Source organism: Pipistrellus kuhlii, unplaced genomic scaffold (assembly GCF_014108245.1).
Source record: "Pipistrellus kuhlii isolate mPipKuh1 unplaced genomic scaffold, mPipKuh1.p scaffold_m20_p_1, whole genome shotgun sequence".
Lineage (NCBI taxonomy): Eukaryota > Metazoa > Chordata > Mammalia > Chiroptera > Vespertilionidae > Pipistrellus > Pipistrellus kuhlii.
The window spans coordinates 94,886,890-94,908,025 of NW_023425404.1; the positions used below are offsets into that span (position 1 = coordinate 94,886,890).

At 40.4% G+C, this 21,136-nt stretch overlaps 1 protein-coding gene across 3 annotated transcripts in view; it reads right to left on the reverse strand.

Moving 5' to 3' along the window:
- Nucleotides 1–21,136, reverse strand: part of KLHDC1 (kelch domain containing 1) — an 80,363-nt gene that overhangs the window by 33,395 nt on the left and 25,832 nt on the right. For all 3 annotated transcript variants that reach the window (XM_036457603.2, XM_036457594.2, XM_045587441.1), the window contains exons 5-6: nt 12,491–12,569; nt 8,120–8,203 (exon numbers count right to left, since the gene is read on the reverse strand). In XM_036457603.2, coding sequence (XP_036313496.1) covers nt 8,120–8,203; nt 12,491–12,569 — 163 coding nt within the window. The remainder of the gene's footprint in view (nt 1–8,119; nt 8,204–12,490; nt 12,570–21,136) is intronic.

The following is a 21,136-nucleotide window of genomic DNA, read 5'->3' on the forward strand; positions in this document are numbered from 1 at the left end:
AAGATTTTTTTTTTTTTAAAGAATTACTTGACTTTTTTAAAATGACAACAACCGTTGTTCAGTGGTTAGACCACCGGACCACACACCAAAAAGTGGTGGATTTAATTCCCAGTCAAGGGCACATACTTTAAGTTGTATGTTTGATCCCCAATCCTGGTTGGGGCACGTGTGGGAGGCAACCAATTGACATGTCTCTCTCACATTGATGTTTCTTCTCCACTGCTCCTTGACTCCCTTCCACTATCACTCTAAAAATCAATGAAGGAAAAAATGACAAGTCACAATAGGTGTCTGATGTGAATGGATCAAAATTATGCCAAAAATTTTGTAAGACTAGCAAAAAATATATATTTTGATGTGCTACAGAATATTAGTAATTAATTTATGCATGCCATGAGATGAAAAAGGTTGAAAATCACTGCTCTAGTAATTTTATTGCGCTTCACTTTATTGTGCTTTGTAGATACTGTGTTTTTTAATAAACTGAAGGTTTGTGGCAACTCTGCATCAAGCAAATCCATCAATGCCATTTTTACAACAGAATTTGCCGAGTTCGTGTCTGTGTCACATTTTGGTAAGTCTCAAAATATTTCAAACACTTCTTATTATTATTATACTAGTAGCCCAGTGCACAAAATTCGTGCATGGGGGTGGGGGAGTCTCTCAGCCTGGCCTGCATCCTCTCCAATCTGAGATCCCTGTGGAATCAGGCCTAAGCTGGCAATCGGACAACCCCCTCACAATCTGGGGCTGCTAGCTCCTAACCACTCTCCTGCCTGCCTGCTTGATCACCTATTAACCACTCTGCCTGCTGGCCTGCTTGCCTCCAACTGCACCCCTCTGCTAGCCTGCTCACCCCCAACAGCCCCCTGGCCCCCGCAAGCCTGATCACCCCTAACTGCCCTTGCTTTGGCCCCGCCACCATGGCTTTGTCCGGAAGGACTTCTGGAAGGTCTAGTGGTCTAATTAGCATATTATGCTTTTATTAACATAGACTAGAGGCCCGGTGCACAAAATTCGAGGGGGGGGGGGCGGGGGGCTTAGCCCAGCCTGCACCCTCTCCAATCTGGGACCCCTCGAGGGATGTCCCATTGCCCATTTAGGGCAGTCAGACATCCCTCTCACAATCCAGAACTGCTGGCTTCCAACTGCTCACCTGCCTGCCTTCCTGATTGCCCCTAACTGCTTCTACCTGCCAGCCTGATCACACCTAACCACTCCCATACCAGCCTGACTGATGTTTAACTGCCCCTTGCCAGCCTGTTTGCCCCCAAGTTCCCTCCTCGGCCTGCCTCATCACCCCTAACTGCCCTCCCCTGCATGCTTGAATGCCCCCCAACTACCCTCCCTTGCAGGCCTGGTTCCACCCCCCCCCCCAAATGCCCTCCCCTGCTGGCCATCTTGTGTCCAAATGGGGGCAAAATATTTTACCATGTGGGGGCAGCTATCTTGATCTTGTGTGTTGGAGTGATGGTCAATCTGCATATTAATCTTTTATTAGATAGAATAGAGTCCTGGTGCATGGGTGGAAGCAGGCTGGTTTGCCCTGAAGGGTGTCTCAGATTAGAGTGGGAGTTCCCTTGAGGCGTGGGGCGGCCTGGGCGAGGGGCCTGTGGTGGATTGCAGGCTGGCCATGCCCCCAAGCGACCCAAGCATAGGTATCTGGAATATATTTATCTTCTACAATTGAAACTTTGTAGCCTGGAGTGGAGCCAAGTCCCCTGCTTGCTCCCTGGCAGAAGCCATTTCTGTTGGAATTTATGTATTTTCTATAATTGAAACTTTGTAGACTTGGAGTGGAGGCTCAGGCCAGTCAGGGCGGGTGGAAAGCTTGGCTTCCACCACTGTCAGGGGCAACCTTAGCCTTCTCTCTCCAGCTCCATGGCTGCCACCACTTTTCTTGGGATTTATCTTCTATAATTGAAATTTTGTATCCTTGAGTGGAGACCTGGGTGGGCCAGGGTGTGTGGAAAGCTTGGATTCCTCCATTGCCGGAAAAACCCAAGCCTCCCTCCTGCTCTCTGTGGCTGCAGACATCTTGGTTGGGGTTAATTTGCATACTTGCTCTGATTGGCTGGTGGACGTGGCTTGTGAGTGTAGCAGACTGATGGTTAATTTGCCTATTACTCTTTTATTAGGGAGGATAGGATATGAATATTGCCATAACTATAACATATGTACCAATATTACTCTATGAGAATACATACTTCATGAGATTGGAAGGCATCTAATACATTACATTGTATATGTTGTAAATAGTAGAAAATACTGTATTTGTAGCAATAATATACCTGGTCAGTTCCCTTCCTGATTTGGATATGTTCTTTGAATGTTTCCTTGCCCCTTAATATTTTGGGTTTTTTTGTCATTCAGTGTAACTTTATTTACTGTTTATTGCACATGATTTGAGGTCTTTAATTTCTAACCACCAAAGATTCAAAGGACTTTTTTTTAATGAAACTTAATATTAACATCAGTGAATTCATGTATTCATGTGTTTTTATTGTAAACATCTGAATTATTCACATTGTCATAGATCCTGAACTCATAAGCATGAACCATGCACAGGCTGGCAACAAGCCAGGAGGTCACTCTGCAAGCAAACTGATACTCTGCATAAGGAGAAAAGACATAGCACAACATTTAATGTCCAACCTGAGTCACCTCAGAATGTTATACATATTGACTTCTTAATTCATTTAGTATCAGGAACTCAACCGATTGGTTGGTGACAGGGTTAACCTAGTTTTAGGAGAATTAATCCTGAAATAATTAACCTGTTAACCGGGGAATTCCCTTTTTAATTACGCAACATATAACAGGCGCGTACTCTTTCACTAGGACGTGTCAGTACCTCACGCCCGGAGAATGTAATTTCATAGTATTATTTTTTTTATTTATACTTAATATAAATGAAAAAACTATGAAATATATTTTTTTTCATTTATTTATATATAAAGCAGAAAGGAAAATACAAAATTACAAACAAATAGAAAAGAATACCAACAAAAAAATGGAAACATCGAATTAAAAAATTATAAATTTTACAAACAATTATAAAGATTACAAAAAATATATATTTTTATTCCCACACACAATAAAAAATATAAAAAAGTTAACAATTACAGAACAATAAACAAAAGCACACAACATAGAAATATTGAGTTTAAAAAATTAAAATATAGATATAAAAATTCAAAACTCAACTTCCGTGTGATATATTTTAAAACAATTGTTGATACAGCCAAAATCGGTTTGGCTCCATGGATAGAGCGTCGGTCTGCGGACTGAAAGGTCCCAGGTTCGATTCCAGTTAAGGGCATGTACATTGGTTGCGGGCACATCCCTGATGGGGAGTGTGCAGGAGGCAGCTTGTCGATGTATCTCTCTCATAAATATTTCTAACTATCTATCCTTCTCCCTTCCTCTCTGTGAAATATCAATAAAATATATTTTTTAAAAAATAAAAATAAAAATAAAACAATTGTTGATACATGGTGCTACCTTACAATCCGGACACCAGTATGTAGATTCTTTCCTAACACCTTTTTTGTAGCAAATTCGGCATTTCCTGGGTTTAGTTTTTCCTATATCGCTTTTCATTTGTTCTGGAAAATGCCTTTCAAGTAAGCGTGATGGTTTAGATCACATGTGTCAAACACAAGGCCCGCGGGCCAAATCCGTCCCGCCAGGCCTTGCCGCTGCGTTTCCATCACAATGACAGTTTATGACTGTTCAGTAAACCATTCGGCCCGCGATTTAGGCTGGATTTTAGATTTTGGCCCCTTCTCTGATTGAGTTCGACACCCCTAGTTTAGATGAAGAGCTGTTGTTGATGTCTTTGGGTGGGTTTTCACTATGTTGTTATCTACCAATTTCTCTACACACTCTATCAAAAAGTGTAATCGATCCAAATGACCTTTATCTTTTTTGTATATAATATATGCATTGAAGCAGCACATATCAATTAATCGTAGAAAAAAAAATTTATAAAATTTTTTTTACCCTATTATGGGAAGCCGTGTAGGCCACCATAACTCCATCTCCCAAATCTACGCCGCCCATATTCTTGTTATAATCCAGAATAACATTCGGTTTTTCTTGCCTTCTTCCTCTCTTTTCAATCATTGTCTTTTCGTCATTATGAATAGAACTGGGCATCAATATGTCTTTTTTATCCTTCCATTTTAAAACCATAAGTTTGTCTGATTCTTACATATGTTCATTTTTCTGTAATTTTTTTGTTTTTATTTCACTGGGTATTCCGACTCTGTTTATCCTCATGGTTCCAACAATGTCTGTATTGTTTTGACACAAGAGTTCAGCCAAATGAATTGACCTATAGAAATTATCTAAGTAAATCCTATACCCTTTATTCAGTAAGTCATGTGTTAACTCCAGAACAATTCTTGTTGAACACGTCCACCACTCTCCCTAGCGAAATTATACTGATTCCCTCCGTGTCTTTTTTATTTTTTAATATATTTTATTGATTTTGTACAGAGAGGAAGGGACAGAGATAACGAGTTAGAAACATCGACGAGAGAGTGTCATCAATCAGCTGCCTCTTGCACACCCCCTACTGGAGATGTGCCCGCACCCAAGATGTGATGCCCTTGACCGGAATCGAACCCGGGACCCTTCAGTCCCCAAGCCGACATTCTATCCATTGAGCCAAACCGGTTTCGGTGCCCTCCATGTTTTAAATTCATGAGGAGACATGTATGGATGACTAATACCTTTGTTGTTCGGAAATATACATCCCGCCCGTTTCAGGGCGCAACATATATTTCAAGGATGTATTCATACGTCCTACTCGTACCCGATATTGTTTACGTTTGACGTATTTATACGTCCTGCTCGGTTAACAGGTTAAGGAAAGGAGGGCTCAATCTTTTCATGGTTGCTTGCTCCTCCCCAGCACCTTCATCTTTCTTTTCATCCTCAGCTTCTAGGGCATCTTTTCCTTCACATTCACCTCCTTCTTCCTCCTTTGCATCTTCAAATTCTTTTTTTTAATAAATCTTATTGTTCAGATTATTACAATTGTTCCTCTTTTTCCCCTCCATTGCTCCCCTCCACCAGGTTCCTACCCCACCCTCTGCCCTTTGCCCACCCGACACTGACCTCATCTATAGGTGCACAGTTTATGTTCAGTCTCTTCCCGCACCCCCCACTCCCTTTTCCCCAAGAATCATCAGTCCACTCCCTTTCTATACCTCTGATTCTATTATATTCACCAGTTAATACCGTTCATCAGATTTTTTAATTCCCTTGGTTTTTAGATTCACTTGATAGTTACATATTTGTTGTTCATAATTTTTATTTTTTATCTTCCTCCTCTTCTTAAAGAATACTTTTCAGCATTTCGTATAATTCTGGTTTGGCGGTGATGAACTCCTTAGGTTTTTTTGTTTTGTTTTGTTTTGTTTTGTTTTGTTTTTTAAGCTCTTTATCTGGCCTTCAATTCTGAGTGATAGCTTTTCTGGGTAATTTTGGTTCTTAGGTTCTTGCTATTCATCACTTTGAATATTTTTCTTTCTTTCTTTCTTTCTTTTTAATATATTTTATCCTTTTAATATATTTTATCCTCCTTCAGAGAGGAGGAGAGGGATAGAGAGCTAGAAACGTCAATGAGAGAGAAACATCGACCAGCTGCCTCTGGCACACCCCCTACCGGGGATGTGCCCACAACCAATGTATATGCCCTTGACCGGAATCGAACCTGGGACCTTTCAGTCCGCAGACCGACGCTCTATCCACTGAGCCAAACCGGTTCCGGCAAGACAGCAAACTTAACAGATGACTGTTGTGTGTGTTCTGACTGATGCTCACATTCAGTAGCCAATGAGCTGATAATGTAGGGTTCTTTCAGAATTTGGGATGAAATACATACACAAAGACATACACCAGGAATACATGAAAATTATGCATGAAATCCTTCAAATCTTATTCTTCTACTCGTTACACTTTCCCTTTCCCCATCAATCCAAAACTTCTCTGAAGTAAATATCTAATATGTTTATTCAAAGAAAAGTATAGAGAAATATTATCAATTATTGTGAAGAGTTTTAGTAAGAGATAATGTACTATTTGGTGTAAGCACTGTGCACTGCTCACTTAATAATATTAACTCTGTGTGTGTGTGTGTGTGTAAGAGAGAGAGTGGGGCGGGGAGAGAGAGGGGAGAAAGAATCTTTTAAAATGTCATTTTAAAATGCTTATTTTTAAGCTAAAACTTACACAAAATATTATTTTGCTAAATAGTCTCAGGCACTTAAAAAATGCTTTAAAAAGTAGATATGGGGGAATAAATTTCATTATCTTTTTTTTTTTTTTAAATCCTCATCCAAGGATATTTTTCCATTGATTTTTAAAAAAATATATTTTATTGATTTTTTACAGAGAGGAAAGGAGAGAGATAGAGAGCTTGAAACGTCGATGAGAGAGAAACATCGACCAGTTGCCTCTTGCACACCCCCTACCAGGGATGTGCCCGCAACCAATGTACATGCCCTTGGCCAGAATCGAACCTGGGACCCTTCAGTCCGCAGACCGACGCTCTACCACTGAGCCAAACCGGTTTCGGCTCCATTGATTTTTTTTTGAGAGAGAGTGAAAGTCAGAGAGAAATATTGTTGTGAGAGAAACACATTGATTAGTTGCCTCCTGCATGAGCCCTGACAAGGGCCCGTGTCAGAGAGGAGCCTGGAACCGAGGTATGTGCCCTTGACTAGAATTGAACCTAAGACCCTTTGGTCCACAGGCCGATACTCTATCCACTGAGCTAAACTAGCTAGGGCAAATAAATTTCGTTCCTGAAGAGTATAGTCAGACCTCACAGGTATTACCGATTTCAGACCACTGTAATAAAATGAATATTGTGGTAAAGTGAGTCATACAAATTTTTTGGTTTCCCAGAGCATGTAAAATTATATTTACACTATACTGCAGTATATTAAGTGTGCAATAATATTGTCTAAAATACTTTATATCTAAAAAATACCTTATCTAAAAAGACTATATTGCTAAAAAAAAAAAAAAAAAAAAAAATGCTAACCTCATGTGAGCCTCCAGCAAGTTTTAATCTTTTGCTGGTGAAGGTCTTGCCTGAATGTTGATGGCTACTGACTGATCAGGTGGTGGTTATTGAAGGTTAGGTGGCTGTGATAATTTCTTACAATAAGACAATAGTGAATTTTGCCACATCTTTGACTCATCCTTTCATGAATGATTTCTCTGTAGCATGCAGTGCTGCATTTGATAGCCTTTTACCCGGAGTAGAACTTCTTTTAAAATTGGAGTCGATCCTTTCAAATCCTGCTGCTTTATCAGCTAAGTTTATGTAATATTCTAAATGCTTTGTTTTCATTTCAACAGTCTTCATAGCATTTTCACCAGGAGTAGACTCCATCTCAAGAAACCACTTTGCTCATCCCTAAGAAGCATCTATTCATCTGTTAAAGTTTTATCATGAGATTGCAGCAGTTCAGTCACATCTTCAGGCTCCACTTTTAATTCTAGTTCCCTCGCTATTTCACCATATCTGCAATTACTTCCTCCACTGAAGTCTAAAACCCCTCAAAGTCATCCATGAGGGCTGGAATCAAATTCCTCCAAGCTCTTGTCAATGTTGATGTTTTAACCTCTCCTCATGAATTACAAATATTCTTAATGGATCTAGAATAAGGAATCCTTTCCAGAAGGTTTTCAAATTTACTTTGGATTTCTGTTTGCTTACTAGCATATGAAAGAATATTAATAATGTATTTTTGCCATGCTACAACTGCATATAGCTTTGATTTCAAGGGTATAGAAAACATGGGCTTTTACAAATCCTGAACTTGATTTACAAAAATATTTTTTAAAAGAACCTTCCTTAAACCAGAGCGTCACACTTGTGGATAAACAATAATGATCGCACCTTTTATAAAATTTTTCCAGAAAACCCTTAACTAACCTGGAAAAAAATATGTGACCAAAAACTAATAGTATTAGTGATAGTACTCAAGAGAAATCCTGTGTGATTACAAATTCAATTATTAAAATCCAAATAACTTAATAAAAATGTATTTTAAATATATCAATAAATATAAAACTAACTTTTTATATTACTTACTTTAATTTCTGGTTGAAACCAATTCTGTGTCTTTGTGTCAAATACATGAACATCATTATGCCATCCCCAGAATATCTGCTCTTCCTAAAACAAAAATTTAAGAATATTTAAAAGATTTCATAACTTTTAGATTATTGTTATAATATCATTGAATATTTACTGGTTAAATAATAGACTCTTTTACAAAAATACAGCTGTTACCATATTCATAAAGCTATTGCATAATGCAGTGGCTCACAAAATGTGGTCCCCTACCAGAGCAGTATCACTTAGCAACTTCTCTTCTCATAGTATCGCATGCAGGGTGTCATAATTTACTTGTTAACAATTTTCCAATTCCCTCAAAGGATCATCTCTTTTAAAATTGCAGAGGACAACCCTGGTTGCTGTGGCTCAGTTGGGCATCATCCCATGCACCAAAGATTGCCAGTTTGCTTCCTGATCAGGGCACATTCCTGGGATGCAGTCTTAATCCCCAGTAAGGGGCGTGCAGGAAGCAGCCAATCAGGGATTCTTATCATTGATATATATCTCTCTCTCCCTCTCCCTTTCTTTCTCTCAAAAAAGTCAATTTTAAAAAATCTTTAAAAATAAAATTACTGAGTATATTTATATTTTGAAATTGACATTCTCCCATCCCCCATACTCTGGTGGGCAGAGTATGACATAACCTGTAGCCTGGAAATACCTGAGTACCTAACAAGACACCTTATATGGACTATACATTGAACCTCCAATCAACACCTGCCAAATACCCTAAGCCCTTGTTTCTATATGGACCATACATTAAGCCACCAATCAGCACGTGCCAAGTACACTAAGCGCCCATTCTTTCCCATTCCTCCCCTCAAAAGAAATGTTCACCTCTGCATGTGTTGCTGTTCACCTGTGGCAAGTATCTTTCCCCTAATAAATCCTGTTATCCTGGTTTTTGGCTCCTGATTGATTTCTCTGAAATCTGTTTTTCTAAAGCACATGCTTAGAATCCCTAATCTTTGCTATTAGAAACTTAGGGGACTATGGATCCTTTTTCAGAAAAGTTACAATCACTCTGCTTAACCAAGCAATTTGCTCTTATAGGTCAAATTTGCTCACTTTCTTCTTTGTCTTCTAAAAGACAAAATTATCAGCAAAGATTTAGTAGTTATATTGTATTTAGAATCTTCCAGATTGTTAAAATCTTCTATTGCAGCTTATCTCTATACCAGATTTATTTTTATGTGAGAAACACGTCACTGTTGTCAGGACTTGTCAAATTAAACATTTTACTTAGTTTAGAATCTAAACCAAAAAAAATTCACTGTACACCAAAAATTTCAGGACATGATCACTAGCATAACTGTACTAGGAGAGAAAAAAAATGAGAGATTTCAATAAGTAAATACAGGTCTAAACAATGGGAACTTATATTTTCTGAAAATTATCAATAATACTATACTAGTAAGTAGCAAAGCTTTAAAAATATTTTATATAAAAAGTTTAAAAAAATGTAAAGACATGGAAAATTTTAAAAATACTCATATACAAAGAGATATACACAAAATGTTCATATACATCAATAATCTTATCTAATAAAAGAGTAATATACAAGATAACCATCACTCCACTACACCCACAAGCCATGCCCACAAGCCAGTCAGGAGCAAATATGCAAATAAACCCAACCAATATGGCTACTGCCAGAGAGAGTAGGATGGAGGCTTGGGTTTCCCCAGCAATGGAGGAAGCCAAGCTTTCCACCTGCCCTTGCCGGGTAGGCCTCCACTCAAGGCTACAAAGTTTCAATGTTAGAAGATACATAAATCAAAAAGCCACAGAGCTGGAAAGAGCAGGAGACTAGGGTTGCCCCTGGCAATGAAGGAAGCAAAGCTTTCTGCACAAGCTGGGCAGCCCAGGCCTCAACTTAAGGCTACAAAGTTTCAATTATAGAAGATAAATAAGTCCCAACAGAAATGTCTGCTGCCAAAGAGAGAGAAGAAGGATTGGTTCCTCTCTAGGCTACAAAGTTTCAATTGTAGAAGATAAATTAACCCCAGATACCAGGGCCATCGCTTGGGTTGCTAGGGTGTGTGGCCGGCCTACAAACACCACAGGCCCCTCACTCAGGCTGCCCCATGCCCCAAGGGAACCCCCACCAGAACACCCTTTAGGAAAAACCAGACGACCCCCACCCATGCACAGGCCTCTATCCTATCTAATAAGAGTAATATGCTCCAACACACAAGATGGCTGCCCCCATGTGGTCAAAGATCCTGCCCCCATGTGGACACAAGATGGCTAGCAGGGGAGGGCAGTTGGGAGGGACCAGGCCTGCAAGGGAGGGCAGTTGGGGGCAATCAAGCCCACAAGGGAGGGCAGTTAGGGGTGACCAGACCTGCAGAGGAGTGAAGTTGGGGGTGACCAGGCCTGCAGGGAAGGGCATTGGGAGGGACCCAGACCTGCAGGGAAGGGCAGTTAGGCATCAATCAGGCAGGCAGGGGAGTGGTTAGGGGGTGATCAGGCTGGCAGGCAGAAGTAGTTAGGGGCAATCAGTAAAACAGGCAGGCAAGCAGTTGGGAGCCTGCAGCCCTAGATTGTGAGAGGGATGTCTGACTGCCCTTAGGCCCGATCCCTGTGAAATCAGGCCTAAACAGACTGTCGGACACCCCTCAAGGGGTCTGAGATTAGAGAGGGTGCAGGCTGGGCTGAGGGACATTCCCCCGCCCCGGTGCATAAATTTCGTGCACCGGGCCTCTAGTGTACAATAATAATATATGCTAGTAAAAGGTAAAACTGAAGTTACTATGTATCTTGGTGGATCAATGTTTATTAAAGTTATCTTTCAAAATATTTCATTTTTATACATTATGACTATTTTTATTAATTACAGTTTATTCTCTAACCAGAAAGACTAAGTAGAAAATGAATATCACTACTCAATCACTCCTGTATAAGAGTTATAACTACCATGTTTCCCTGAAAATAAGACATCCGCTGAAAATAAGACCTAGCACATGGAAAGATAAGACATTCCCTAAAAATAAGACCTAGCGCAACTTTGGGAGAAAAAATTAATATAAGACACTGTCTTATTTTCAGGGAAACAGGGTAGTTGTAGTACATGTATTTAAAAGCAGGTGTATGTCAGCAATAGCCATTCTGGTTACCTATGGGCAAGTTTTTCTCAGTTGCACTAAAGCCTCTATTTGTCTAACAGAAGTCTCTACTTGTGTTTCAATAGGTGTAAGTGATTAACTGTGTAAGAAAAGAAATTACTCTTCCAGTGCCATGAAGGTAAGAGAACTTCCTCTAATTGAATACAAACTCAAAAGATAAAACACTTTTTGTTTCATAGTCAATTACAGAAAACTAGAGGCCCGGTACACAAAATTCGTGCATGGGGGCAGGGGTGGTCCTCAGCCCAGCTTGCACCCTCTCCAATGTGGAACATCCCTCTCACAATCCAGGACTGCTGGCTGCCAACTGCTCGCCTGCCTGCCTTCCTGATTGCCCCTAATCACTTCTGCCTGCCAGCCTGACCACCCTTACCACACCCATGCCAACCTGATTGATGTATACCTGCTCCCCTGCCAGCCTATTTGCCCCCAACTTTCCTCCTCTGCTGGCCTGGTCACCCCTAACTACCCTCCCTTGCAGGCTTGATCACCTCCAACTGCCCTCCCTTGCAGGCCTGGTCCCTCCCAACTGCCCTCCACTGCTGGCCATCTTGTGGTGTCTATCTTGTATCCACATTGGAGCAGGATCTTTGACCACATAGGGGAAGCTATCTTAATCTTGTGTGTTGGAGTGATGGTCAATCTGCATATTACTGTTTATTAAATAGGATAGAGGCCTGGTGCATGGGTGGGGTCATCTGGTTTTCCCTAAAGGGTGTCCTGGATCAGGGTGGGGGTACCCACCCATGATTTTCAGGCTGGCCACCCTCTCCCCATCCCCCCCCCCCCCCCCCCAGGGACCCAAGCGATGGCCCTGGTATCTGGGGTTTATTTATCTTCTACAATTGAAACTTTGTAGCCTGGAGTGGAGCCAAATCTGCTCCATCCATGGCTGCCAGCCATTTCTATAATTGAAACTTTGTATCCTTGAGTGGAGGCCTGGGCCTGCCAGGGTGTGTGGAAAGCTTTGCTTTCTCTGTTGCCAAGGAAACCAAAGGCTCCCTTCTGGTAGCCAAATTGGTTACTTTGGTCTATTTGCATACTTGCTCTGATTGGCTGGTGGGTGTGGCTGGTGGATGTAGCACAGTGTTGGTTAATTTGCATAATACTCTTTTATTAAGTAGGATGAAAATGAGAAAGAATGGGCTCATTATTTCTAAAAACTTTAAGATAACACTAAATTAGAGGAAAACATAAACGGTGATTACTCTCTTACCCAAGATGCATCATGAACATCAAAACAATCTTGGAGTTCATTGTGTCTCCTACACCCATAGCCACCAAAATATATTAATCTGAAAAACAAATACAAAAGGAGACAGTTAGAAGTTCTATTTCCATTTTGCTCATAGACAATTGAATAGATCATTTCTCTCATCCTAACAACCTAAACAAGCCAGATATAGTCATGTGCCATATAAAGGCATTTTAGTCAATGATGAACTACATATATGATAGTGGTTCCGGAAGATTGGAAGGGAAATAGAAACCAAGATGGCTACCTAGGTAAGCACCTAAGCTGCCGCCTCGCACAACAATTCGAAACAACAACTAAAAGAACGGACATCATCCAAAACCACAGGAAAGCTGGTTGAGGGGGAAAATCTACAATTAGGAAGAAGTTGAGAGGCTCACAGATCAGGGGAGCTGCAAAGCACTGAGGGAGGAATACGCGTGCATGCAGAGAGGAAGGGCGGCCAAGTGCCTGGCTGGTGGGAGGGGAAAGGAAGCCCTCAACTGCAATGCACCGCAGTTCTGACTGCACTAAACCCCAACCCCATCAGAAACCCCATGGACCCAGGATCATATGGGTGGAGTCTGGACTGTAGAGAAAGACACCCGGAGACTCGGAGATTGGGAGAACGGGGGGAGCCGGGAGCTGCAGAGGGCAGGGTCTACAGTTGTGCACCAGTGAGTGCTCGCAGAGAGGTCTGACTGTGGAGGTTGCCATGGCCTCTCCATAGCAGAAGGAGTCAGAAGCTCCAGACTACAGAGACCCAACCCAATTCTGGAAGAGCCCCTAGGGGACCCATACTCTTGCACAGGGAATCTGGACTGTTAGGCGGAAACTCAGGGGAGCCACAGAAGACAGAGGTCTGAGGTGCGCGCACAAGGGCAGGACTGACTGGAAGCCAAGACTTTCGGCTCAACCCTGAAACTCTGCCCCATTCAAGCTGAGCACAGAGGCTTTTGCAACTTTGCAAGTCTGATCCTATAAGATTGTCTTCAATACAGAAGGTATCCCACAGTAGACACAGCTGATACTCACATCCAATTGGCTTGGAAGTCAATTTTTCCCAGTGATACCAACAATAATTAAGACTTAACTACAAGGATGTACATGCACTCTACAAACGGGAGCACCAACAATGTCTACCTCAGGTAACTGGGGAGGCTGATCCATAGGGCCATATAGGACACCAAACACACAAAGCCATTCTATCATTGAAGGGAAGCACCGAAAATGCCGAGACAAGGAAATACGTCTCAAAAAAAAAAAAGAAATGGAGGAGAACAAAAGACTGGATGCAGAGTTCATAATCACAGTTATAAGGTTTTTCAAGAATTTCCTAGAAAAGGCCAATAAATTTAACGAGACCCTCGAGAATATGAAAAAGGACCAACTAGAAATTAAACATACACTGACTGAAATAAAAAATATTATACAGAGACCCAACAGCAGACTAGAGGAACACAAGAATCAAGGCAAAGATTTGGAATACAAAGAGGCAAAGGACACTCCTATGCAGAAACAAGGAAGAGAACACAATCCAGAAAGTTGAAGATAGTGCTTAAGGACTCTCTGGGACAACTTCAAGCGAACCAACATTAGAATTATGGGGGTGCCAGAAAAAGAGAGAGCAAGATACTGAAAACTTATTTGAAGAAATAATGTCAGAAAACTTCCCCCACCTGGTGAAAGAAATAGACTTACAAGTCCAGGAAGCACACAGAACACCAAACAAAAGGAATCCAAAGAGGACCACACCAAGACACATCATAATTAAAATTCCAAGAGCAAAAGACAAAGAGAGAATCTTACAAACAGCAGGAGAAAAACAGTTACCCATAAGGGAGCACCCATACGACTATCAGCTGATTTCTCAACAGAACTGTGCAGGCCACAAGGGAATGGCAAGAAATATTCAAAATGACGAATAGCGAGAACCTACAACCAAGATTACTCTACCCAGCAAAGTTATCATTCTGAATTGAAGGGCAAATAAAGAGCTTCACAGATAAGAAAAAGCTAAAGGAATTCATCACCACCAAACTAGTATTATATGAAATGCTGAAAGGTATTCTTTAAGAAGAGGAAGAAGAAGAAAAAAGATAAAAATTATGTTCAACAAATACATATATATCAACAAGTGAATCTAAAAATCAAGTGAATTAAAAATCTGAGGAACAGAAAAAACTGGTGAATATAACAGTATCAGGGGCAAAGAAAGGGAGTGGATTGATAATTATCAGGGGGAAAGGAGTGTGGGGGTGCAGGAAGAGACTGGATTAAAATCATACACCTATGGATGAGGACAATGCGGGGGGGAGGTAAGGGCAGAGGGTGGAGTGGGAACCAGGTGGAAGGGAGCTATGGGGGGAAAAAGGAGAAACGATTGTAATAATCTGAGCAATAAAGATTTATTAAATTTGAAAAAAAAACAAGACTGGAAGGAAGCTGAAAATTTTGTATTACCTAGAGACATTGCAGACCTAATGTTATTGTACAACCTATTATTCACATATTTGTGGTATGATGGTGTAAACAAACCTGCACTGCTAGTTGTATAAAAGTATAGCACATACATTATATACAGTACCCTGTTTCCCCCAAAATAAGACAGTGTCTTATATTAATTTTTGCTCCCAAAGATGTAGTAGGTCTTATTTTCAGGTGATGTCTTATTTTTCCATTAAGAAGAATACAGGCTGAAACCGGTTTGGCTCAGTGGTAGAGCGTCGGTCTGCGGACTGAAGGGTCCCAGGTTCGATTCCGGTCAGGGGCATGTATTATACTTTGGTTGCGGGCACATCCCCAGTGGGGGGTGTGCAAGAGGCAGCTGGTTGGTGTTTCTCTCTCATCGACGTTTCTAGCTCTCTATTTCTCTCCCTTCCTCTCTGTAAAAAATCAATAAAATATATTTTAAAAAAAAAGAAGAAGAAGAATACGGTACACATTTATTGTTAAATGAAAATAAAGGAAATTTATTACTTGTATATGGTACGGTAGTACGGTAGTTGTCAACACAAACCAGACAAACTGTGAATCCTACAGTATCAAGAATTTACTCATTTATTCAATGACAATCATGTAATCATCTTCTGGAACATCATCATAACCATCCAATACCTGAATTTCCTGGTGAATTTCTTGTGACTCCATTTCTTTCAGAATCAGTGGACCAAATCTCTGATGTTTAGCAATAGCACTGTCTTTAAATGAGTACTTCTTGTCAAGGTAGCCTGCTTGCAGTGCATTTGCAATGCAACTGTCAGTGATTTTCTCCCATGAATTCTTCACCCAAGTCACAACTTCTTGCAGTTTAGGTTTCACAAAGTTTCCATGCTGATTTCTCTCCATTCTATTTTCAACGTAGTCATTAATTTCCATGCGCAAATTGTCTTTGAATGGCTTGTTTATTGCAATATCAAGAGTCTGAAGATAGGCCATCATTCCTGTGGGAATCTGATCTATTTTTCTTTCGTGAAGAAATGTCTTCATGTCTTTAGCACGGTGAGTGCTGGCTGCATTCCAGACTACCCTGTTCCCCCAAAAATAAGACAGTGTCTTATATTAATTTTTTCTCCCAAAGTTGCACTAGGTCTTATTTTCAGAGGATGTCTTATTTTCGGGGAAACACGGTAGCAGACCTCTTTGGCTCCCTCGCATAACAAGCGGCAGCATTAAATCAACCCACTTCCTTATAACTGCTTGTGTGCCCAAGCTTTTTCAGTTTCAAGAATAAAAATGCCCAAAACACGTTCAATCTTTTCCTTCTTGCCCTTAGAAATGATTCAAGGTGGGATTTTAGTGCCATCCAGAGGAATTGCCAAAATACAGGAAACATGTGCACTTTCGTAAGCAGTAGAGGGAATGTACACTAAGGAGGCACCTGCTATTCAATTGCTGTTTGAGATGATTGGCCCATAAACACTGCAGTTTCATCCATAGCAATCATGTTGGAAAGATTGTATTTAGAGAAATCAGCATCATCAATAAAGGACTTGAATGCAAGTGCTCGCTTAATAACTTGAGTATCTTCCAACCTAAACAATGTTGTAGATCTTAAAGACAGTTCACTTCGCTGAAGGAAATTATCCAGCCAGTGTTGTGATGCTTTGAAGTCTTTGGGGCTACGTCAAACTGTGGTGCCATTGCAAGGGCAAATTCTTGAATCTGAGCCCTATTCACAACCAAAGCCTTTGCTCTCCTGTCAACAACCCATTCACAGATCAGATCTTCCAGCTCGGAAAAGAATGGTTGCCGACCTGATCCACACTTGCGCTTTTTAGCATTTCCCTTGTCCACTTGTTCAATGAGGTTACCATACTCTGCTCACCATTTTCGGACCAATCGGATACTCAACATCTTCTCTTTGCAGAAAGCAGTAAGATTTTGGCCCCAAGAGTCTTCCACGATTCCTTTCTTATACTCCATGGAGTAGCTTTTTCTTTTTGCGCTCATTTCCAGGGGTAAAAAAAGGAATTGGGGTATCAAGGTGGGGAGTGGGGGATCACTTAAAATGACACAGGGGAGATCAGAGAGGGGAATCAAAATGGCACAAAAGAATCATAGGGGAGATTACCATTTTAGTAACCCCTTTTGATCCTCCTGTGTCATTTTGATTGCCCCCTCTGATCCTCCTATGTCATTTTAAGTGATTCTCCTCCCCCCACCCCTGTGCCACTGAACACCTTCACCAGACAACCCCCCTAACCCTTTATCAGACATTTACCCTCTAGGGCCTGCCTGGGGACTGTCACTGGGCTTGCTGGGGCCTGGATCTGGGCTGGAGCAGGGTCTGCCACTGACTGAGAACCCTCAGTCATCATGAGGGCAGCCGCGAGCATCAGGTAGTGTCCCCAGAGACAGACCAGCACTTCACCACGTCCTGTCCGCTCTAATCCTCCTGTTCTTCTACATGCATTTGTGATAGTGTCCTCCTCTCTGCCCCACGCTCACCGCTCACTCCGACCTCCGCTCCGCCTCCACACAGCAGTAACGTTAGGACTCCGCGTAAAGTTACTGGTTGCTAGACGCCAGTCAGGGTGGACCTAGCGATCAGTTTACGGTAAATTAATTTTCATTCTGAGACAGAGCCTGGGGGGGCCTTATTTTTGGGGGGATGCCTTATATTTCACTCAGAAGGAAACTTGTAAGTAGGTCTTATTTTTGGAGGATGTTTTATATTCGGGGAAACACGATATATACTATTTGATAAACAACTGTTATTGTTTATGTATTTACTGTATTTTACTTTCTATCATTATTTTAATGGACAACAAGACAACCAGACAACCAGATGACCAGACACTTAGCATATTAAGCCTTTATTATGTAAGAATAGAAGCCTGATATACAAAATTCGTGCAAGGGGCTCGGCTCCCGCCACTGCCATGGCTGCCTCAGCCCCCACCACCATAGCAACTGCCTCTGCTGTGGCCCCCACCCACCTCGATGACTAGAGTCTCTGCTGCCTCTGCCTTGCTCCTCCCACCCCCATAGCTCCATCCAGAAAGTTGTCCAGAAAGATGTCTGGTCTAATTAGCATATTATGCTTTTATTATTATAGATAACCTTAGGTGTGTAGTAGGGTATATCATCTAGGTTTGTAGAAATATATTCTATGACATTTGCACAATGACAAAATTGCCTAACAACACATTTCTCAATGCATTCCCATCATTAAGTGCTGTATGACTATAAACTACAAAACCATAGTTTAAAAAATCAGTGCTAAAGGAACAAAAAGACCTAATGTACTAATTCCAAGAAGTGATGAACTTTCAATAGGAGAGAAGAGACTCATGGCTGCTTTCATCCTGGTGTAACAGCAAGAGGAAGAAGAATCCAGTATAGAAAATGCTGTACAAGAAATAACCCAAAATTTTAACAGCCACATGTAGACTAGCACAGTAAATTAGAATCTTAAAAAATTCAGGCACAGTGGGAGTTTTAAGCCATTCATCAACTCTTTTGCATAGTCATCAGAGAGGGCTCATGGTTAGTAAACAACAGCTGGAAGCAAAAGAGAGGTGAACAAACCTTGAGGCAATCAGAATTTTCCTCCAAAGTGTGGGATCAGGGCAGAGATCTGAAGGAAACACCTTATAAGTATGCCAAGCCATTATGGTATACAGGGTGACTGCCCCCAAAAAACCAAAGGAGGAAGTGCAAGGCTGAAAGAGACCTCCCAAGGTACAGAAAGCATAAGGTGGGAATGAAGAGCAAAGAGAATTCCCTAGCGACTGGAAGACCTACTAATTAGACTGTACAACACAGAAAGATCTCCCACAGTAGAGAGTTGGAAACACAGATATGGAGCTCAGCTGAAAATCTCTAGGTGATCTCTAATACTCATATATGCAGCTCTAACAAAGTTAATTTCCTGCCTCAAAAATTTGAAACTAATAGTAAAATTGAATCAAACTAAAGCTACAACACAGCCAAACACAGTATAATTATAGATTACATTGACTCAACTCACACTCTAGCAACCTAAATAAAGGGCATGTATTTTTCTGGTGATAACTATTATTTATTCCAATATTTACTATTCTTTCACAGAGAATGTCTAGTATATGATGAAAAAATTACAAAATACACAAAAAGACAAAAAAAGTGACCCATGATCGAGAGAAAAAAGAATTAATATAATTTGACACCAAGGTGGCCCAGATACTGGAATTAGACACTACCTTTAAAGTAACTGTGATAGCCCTAACTGGTTTGGCTCAGTGGATAAAGCATCAGCCTGCAGACTCAAGGGTCCCAGGTTTGATTCTGGTCAAGGGCATGTACCTTGGTTGTGGGCACATCCCTACTGATTGATGTTTCTCTCTTTTTTTTTCTTTTCTTTTCTTTTTTTTTTTTAAATATATTTTATTGATTTTGTACAGAGAGGAAGGGAGAGAGATAGAAAGCTAGAAACATCGATGAGAGAGTCATGGATCAGCTGCCTCTTGCACACCCCCTACTGGGGATATGCCCGCAACCAAGGTACATGCCCTTGACCGGAATTGAACCCAGATCCCTTCAGTCCCCAAGCCGACACTCTATCCATATCGGTCTCGGCTGATGTTTCTCTCTTATCGATATTTCTGAGTCTCTATCCCCATCCCTTCCTCTTTGTAAAAAAAACAATAAAATATATTTTTTTTTAAATAAAGTAACTGTGATAAAAAATGCTTACAAGTCTAGTTTATAAAAGCTGGACAACATGAAGGAAGAACCCAATAATTTCAACAGATACCTGTAACCATGAAAAAGAACTAAATGGCCCGGATGGCAGGGCTCAGTGGTTGAGTGTCGTCCTATGAACCAGAAAGTCATGGTTCCATTCCCAGGCAGGGCACATGCCCACGTTTCCGGCTCGATCCCCAATGTCGGGTGTGCAGGAGGCAGCCAATGCCTCTCTGTCTTTCTCCCTCCCCGAAATTTTATATATATATATATATATATATATATATATATATATATATATATATATATGGAAATACTGGAAATGGAAAATAAGATGTCAGAAACAAAGAATTCTCTAGATAGAAATCCTATCTAGTCTATTATAAGTGGACATGGCAATGAAAATTATCAGTGAATTTGCCAACAGGTCAATAGGGTAAATAAAAGATATCCAAATTAAAGCAAAGAAAAAAAGAGCAGGGTTAGTAAGGGGACAAGGAGCCCAAGCTCTTAGAACAACATCAAATGGTATAATGTGCATGAAACAGGAGTCCCAGAAGGAGGAGGAACAAATAAATGTGTAGAATAAATATTTGACTATTACTAAGTACTTTTTAAAGTTGATGGAAGATATATAACCACCAACTCCAGAAATTCAGCACAGTCCAAACAGAATAAATAAAAAGGAAAGTACATATAGGCACATTTTAATCAAATCAATTAAGAGCAAAGATAAAGAACAAATAAACAAAAAAACAAAAACAGATAAAAAAATAGATATACATGGGAATAAAAACACAATAAGAGTGAATAACTCACTAGAAAAACAGAGACCAAAAGGCATGCTAAAAGGAAAAAAATAACCTGTCAATCCAATGGGTGGAAAAAAACACACCACAGGCAAAATTAGAAATTACCTTGAAATAAAGGAATATAAAATAAAACAAAACTAATGGTATACAGTGATGGCAATGCTCAAAAGAAATTTTATAGGTATAAATGCCTATGAATTTTTTAAAAAGAAAGATCTCAAATTAATAACATAACTATACACATTGAGAAATTAGGAAGAAAGAGAGAGAGAGGAAGAGAGAGAGAGAGAGAGAGAAAGAGAGCGAGAGAGAGAGAGAGAGAGGAAGAAAGAAGAAAGACCAAGCGAGACCCATAGATGACAGAAGGAAATAACAAAAATTAAAGGGGGAATAAACAAAATAATTCACTGAAAAACCACAGAGAAAAAAAGCAAAAGCAAAAGTTGGTTCTTTGAAAAGATCAATAAAATTGACAAATCTTTAGCTAAGTTGACTATGACAAAAGGAGAAAAATGTCAAAAAATGCATTACTGGCAACATTATAAAAATAAAAAGGATTATAAGAAAATGCATGCCAACAGATTGGATAAACTAGATGAAATAGAAATAATTCTGGAAAGAGTACTACCAGAATGGCTCAAAAAGA